This window comes from Prosopis cineraria, unplaced genomic scaffold, assembly GCF_029017545.1.
Source record: "Prosopis cineraria cultivar Desert tree isolate PC_DT_omini unplaced genomic scaffold, ASM2901754v1 PC13, whole genome shotgun sequence".
NCBI classification, from domain to species: Eukaryota; Viridiplantae; Streptophyta; class Magnoliopsida; order Fabales; family Fabaceae; genus Prosopis; species Prosopis cineraria.
In genome coordinates this window covers 9,608,653-9,614,457 of record NW_026555344.1, presented here as the reverse complement: position 1 = coordinate 9,614,457, position 5,805 = coordinate 9,608,653, and the positions used below count along the sequence as shown (strand labels likewise).

The window sequence follows — 5,805 nt, the reverse complement described above, 5'->3', positions numbered from 1 at the left end:
TTATAAAAAAAGAATGTCCCTTAAAATTCAAGAAATATCTCTCTTCTTTCTATAAATATGAACAAATCAGCTACAATAATCACTTAACGAGATCCCTCTGATCTCTCCCATCCCTTCTATTCTTAAAGGAAAAAAGATCAATAGAAGTATTATAGTGTTTGTATTACACCCAAGCTAAGGATACATTAAATGTTTGAATTGCATTTCTCACAGCCTCAACATCAACATCAATTAACTTCCCTGTCTTTGATGATATTACTGTGCATTTCTTCTCTTCGGCTTGTGGAACAAACAGGTTTCCCTTCTCTTTCGAGCCAAATAACCCAATACTACAGTACCAAGAACAATAAGTACATATCAGACGCATTCTACATTAACTGAATCAATGAGATTGAACATTTTCATTTCTGTAATTTAACCCTAAACATTATATCTTGAAGATCCACTTTTTTCCTTCAAGGCTAAATAAATGTGTCCTTAATTGTGAAGGTGAGGAATTTAGTTTGGGCTAACCCAGTGGCAATTGGCCCCCTCACGTTGGGAAAAATTATAAATGTGGTGTATAAGTTTTAATATTTTACATTCATAGCCTTGAAATTCTGAACTTCTTACCCTTAAGTTTTAATATTTTGCATCTCTACCAAGATTTTGCACCTCCTCACATTTACTAACCAATAGTATATATTATTCATAAAAATCACCTGGGTTTCTCACGTGCATGTGCAAGTTGGATAGCAGCTGTGTTGTAGCTATTATCCCAGCAGAATCATTAATAAGAGCAGCCAACTGAAACCACAGAAAAGAAATCAAAATCCCATTAGTAATATGAAAAGTCCAAAATAGGTCTAAAAAGCCTATTACTCTGCCTCTTAGACCTCAGTGTTTCCCTTTTTGTTTCTAAAATTAGGCTATTTGTTATTTGAATGACAGATATTTAAGTACCTGTCCTGGGGTAGTGATGAAGACTACGCTAGCATCTTCTCCAACAACTTCCTTCACATTTTCTCTTTCTTTCTCATGTGGAATCACAAAGACTGGCCTAAAATCCCTATTAAAATGAATATGAACAGGTATAAATACTGTCAGTACTGTTTTATTAGCTCTTATTTATTATTATCATTTTGGGGGGGGGGGCGCGGAGACCAAAACCTTGCAACTATAATTCAATGCTGTGTCAATATAAAATGCAATGCAAATTGTTTTTTTTTTTTTTTTGGAGGGGGGGGGGGGGGGCTAGTCATATTCTTCATTTAAAACTCATGCAAGAGCAAAATATGAAAATGTAAGGCTTCTTGATCTGTCTGCATTATGAATATGAAAGAGTAGTTCATAAACAATTGCATGCACATGGCTAAAAGCTTAAATCAATGCATTTAGGCTAATTTTAGTTTCAATCCTGCAGTTCAAAGATAACCTTCCATACCTTATCTCCTCAGCAATCTCAGCCCATACTTCAATAGGCAACAAGCTATCAGCATCACCTTTAGACTGCATTGAAGCCTTTGAATCTGATTGTATCCCATGAATTACAATATATTCCCCTTTTCTGCTCCTGCTTTCTTGTACTTTTCCTCCACATAATCCTTCAGCTTCCTTGAAATTGATACTCTAAGCGGTGGCACAGGTTGCCTCGGGACACTTCGAAATGGTCTTCCTAACCAGCCAACCATCTGATGATACCTACACCAGCAAACTCATTGAAAGGAAATTACCAGTTGTAAACTGCCTCACAATTTTACTCGGTTAAGCAATATTTTATTGCAAGGCAAGTTGAAGCATAAAAACAGAACGAAACTCTAAAAATCTTAGTGCTTTACCATATACTCACATATTATATCCTCCCTCTGAGAGATTTAGTCTATCTGGCTTAAATGTTTCAGATAAAAGTAATCCTGCTCCTGCAGCATTCACATTTGGGTACACATAGCTAACTCTATCTCGAGCTGTTGTCATAAACAAAAATGCAGCATGGCCTAGGCCTGCCAATTTGGTGGATAAAACCATGTCATAGTACCTATTCTGTAGGCACAATAGAACAATGCATTACTATTGAGAAACCCTCCAAATATATGAAAGTCCATCTAAAAATATCTCAAGAAGACTTTCAGCCAACATGAATAACACTTACTTTTTCTATGATTGCAAGACATTTGTAATGTTTGGTAGGTAGAAAAGTATTATTTACAAAACAGATGTTGGATACTTTAATTATTTAATGGTATTTCAAAGGAATTATATTTTTATTAATAATATTAATTAGTATTTACTATTATTTATTTTTATATTAAATCTCATTATCCAAAATGGTTTTTCATTTGTATTAAAGTGTCATTAACAGTGTTTTATTGCCCAAAGTGTATGACATTTCTGCCAAAGGCAGCGGTTGTTTTGGGTTCTAGTGCACAATCCCAAGCTTTCAGGCACTCTCATCTCCTCCCCTCCTAGTGCTTTTCCTGAGTTATTTTGTATTTTTTGCTATTTTGTTACCCTATTAATTTTACAGGAAGGTTCTACTTAATCCTAAAAAACTCCGACGACTATGCCGTATTGCTATTAAGGATAGAGTCTTTGGGCATGACTCGAAATGGATTTTCTATAGGATTTTCTAACAGGAAATAGAAAAATGCACAAATCCCTTTTTCTTTCTAAGTACATTTCCCCTTTTATTTATAGAAAATACTTTTCGTATAACATGCGAATGTCTTTTGTGCATGATATTTGGAACTAAACTCTTTCCTTTTCACATTGCTTCAATTCATAATATATGTAAGCTATTTTGGAGTGCTTGTAACTGAAAATGATGAGTTTCATAGCACAATTCTGGTCCAGTAAAACTAAAGCTCATCAGACTTAGCAGAAAATTCTGTACTCAAATTGCATGAATGGAATTTATTTTTCAGATCACAAACAAGTTGGCTTCAATGTCAATATGTACTTTGAGACAAACGCCCTTTTAGCTACCCAATCTCTGTAGAGATCAACATTTGATGATAATCAAAATCTTTAGTATATTAACAGTAAGACTTCGAAATATGCGAACCTTGAGAAGTCCAACCATATCAGTGTACTCTGCAGGCTCTGGAAAATAATCATCAGGATCATAGACATTTGCCCACCTCACATTCTTGTTCAGCTCAAAAGTCTGCTTCCCTCTCTCAGACGCCAAAACATCAATCTGAACACCAGGATATCTATCCTTAAGCAACTGAATAGCTGGAAAGAACAACAGATTCTCATAAACACCACCAGAGATCACACAGCAGCACCTCCTCACATCTCCTCTCACTTTCAAAGCCAGAGATGCAATCTCCACAGAATACCCAGAAGGAAATTTCAAGAACCCGTATGGATTATTCGGATCATCGGGCGGCCTTGGATCCTCTTCCTGCTTCCCATCTGAAAACAAGGACCCATACTCCATGGTCGGGTCTTCCCCGTCATCAAAAGGGTCAAGCCATGGGTTCTTTTTCTTGGCATTTGTGTGAATGCTGCGTCTGATGCTGGAATTATGGGGTTGATGGTCTGATGAGCTCAAGAATGGAAGTTGGGTGGAGTTAATGGAAGGAATTGAAGGCGGGTTTGTGAGTAGAGCTGAGAAAGGTTTTGGATTTGGGAGTAAGTGGGTGGCCGCCATTGAGCTGCGAAAAAAAGGTGTACCTTGGTAGTTGGTATACTGGTTTCGTTAGTGATAGTTGAATTGAAGTAGTGCCTTTTGGAATTTCAACGAGTGGACAAGAGATGGATAATGTGGATCATGAACTTTTCTTGCTTGTTTGTGTGAGTGTAGTGTCATGTTATCCAACAAACAAAAAACCTGACCCACATCTCGAAAGGATATAAATTTAAATCTAAGTGTGTAAGGATTTAATTACGGGGAATTTGAAAATACTTTTACAATCAGTCAAAAGAAAAAAGAGAAAATACTTTTACAAGGACTCTAATCCAGATGGGCTTGCCCGCATGTGAACTTAATGCAATTCATTTAAAATCTTTCATATAAAAACTGCAAATCATTTGATTCAACTTAAAATATTGTTGACAAAGGGTTTGAGTATAAAACCTTATTAATTATATTTTAAAAAATTTAAATACTTTATATTTTTAAACATAGTATTTCAAAAAATAGTTTATATTACTAAACTGGAGGAGTAGATCTTATTTAATTATTTACATATATATTTTTATAAATTTAACATTTATAAATTACAAAAATATATGGCCACCTCAAACATCTATTTTCATAATTGCTGTTTTAACTTCGCTTATATTTATAACTGGTCTCAAGATTGAGTAAAGAAGTAGGGTTGTGTTAGGCTATCAATAGCCAACGTAAAACTTTATTGAATATATCATGAACATGGACAATAAACATTATAATGCTAATGTTAGGTCGTTGCCCGTAAGTAACACACTGCATGGCTTGAGTACAATGATAAGTGAGTTAAAGCTATTGCATCAGCGCTCGAATATAGTGTTAAATGAGCAAGGATTATCGCGTCATTCTAGACGTGCATGGTTAAAGAAGTTAGTCCATAAGAGCAAGATTAGATTTGGTGCTTAAATGTTGGGACATTGAATTGTAGATCTGTAGAGGTTGTAGGGGTTATAATTCAAAGAAAAATCAAAATCCTATGCCTGCAAGAAACAAAATGGCATGGAGAAAAAAGCTAAGGATATTTAAGGTTTCAAGCTTTGGTATACAGGAAAACTATGCACATGCAATGGAGTAAGCATCATTATTGATAAAGAGTGAAAGAAGAACGTTGTAGAAGTTAGCAGAATTGGAGACAAAATTATTTTCTTAAAAATGATAGTTGGATGTGAGACTGTTAATATTGTTAGCGCTTATGCGCCTCAAGTCGTGACAGAAGTCAGTCTTAAGAAATTATTTTAGGAGGACTTGGAAGGGTTGATTCAACACATACCATAGAGTGAAAAGATTTTTATTAGAGGAGACTTTAATGGGCATGTCAGGAGGGAGGCTGGTCAGTATGCGAGGGTGTGTGGTGGTTTTGGTTTTGGAGAGCTAAACAATGAAGGACAAACTCTTCTTGATTTCTCGTTGGCATATGATTTTAAAATTACCAACACTTGTTTCAAGAAGAGAGATGAGCATCTCATCACTTATAAAAGTAGAGCCTTAAGGTCATAGATTGATTTTCTTTTAGTTAAGAACACAAATAGAAGACTCTGTAAAAATTGCAAAGTGACTTCTGGGGATGCTGTAACAACACAACATAGGATCCTTATCCTTGATGTGTGTATTATGAGTAAAACTCAAAAACATCGATAAGTAGTTGCACCAATGATTAAGTAATGGTAATTAAAAGGTAAGAAGCAAGATATTTTTAAGCGAAATCTTTTGGACAAAGAAATTTGAGAATCTTAAAGAAGTGCTAACATCTTATAGGAGGATATGGCTAAAAAGATAAGAGAGGTTGCAAAAGTAGTTTTGGGAGAATCAAAAGGTTTTGGTCTGAAAGATAAGGAGTCTTGGTGGTGGAATAATAGTGTACAAGACAAAATCAAACATAAGAAGAACTGTTTTAAAGCCATACCTTTGTGTAACAATGAGAAAAATTGAGAAAAGTACCATAAGGCTAAGAAGGAAACTAAGAGAGCTGTGAATGAAGCTCGTTCTAAAGCTTTTAAAGAATTTTATAAGAGTCTTGAGACAAAGGAAGAGAATGAAACATTTATAAGATTGCTAAGAGTAGGGAAAGAAAATCAAAAGATCTAGAACAGGTAAGGTGTATAAACGATAAAGATGGAAGAATTTTAGTTATAGATGATAAAATTAAAAAC

The 5,805-nt window shown here is 34.9% G+C and overlaps 1 protein-coding gene across 1 annotated transcript; it reads right to left on the bottom strand.

Annotated features, from left to right (window-relative positions):
• On the bottom strand, window positions 1-3,703 carry LOC129291472 (photosynthetic NDH subunit of subcomplex B 1, chloroplastic-like). Its single transcript, XM_054928837.1, is given in 8 exon segments — window positions 1-329; window positions 702-747; window positions 750-786; window positions 943-1,048; window positions 1,424-1,547; window positions 1,550-1,680; window positions 1,829-2,019; window positions 3,041-3,703. Coding segments are annotated over 8 exon segments (1,395 nt in total). The 5' UTR covers window positions 3,635-3,703; the 3' UTR covers window positions 1-163.
• Window positions 3,704-5,805: the final 2,102 nt, after the last annotated feature.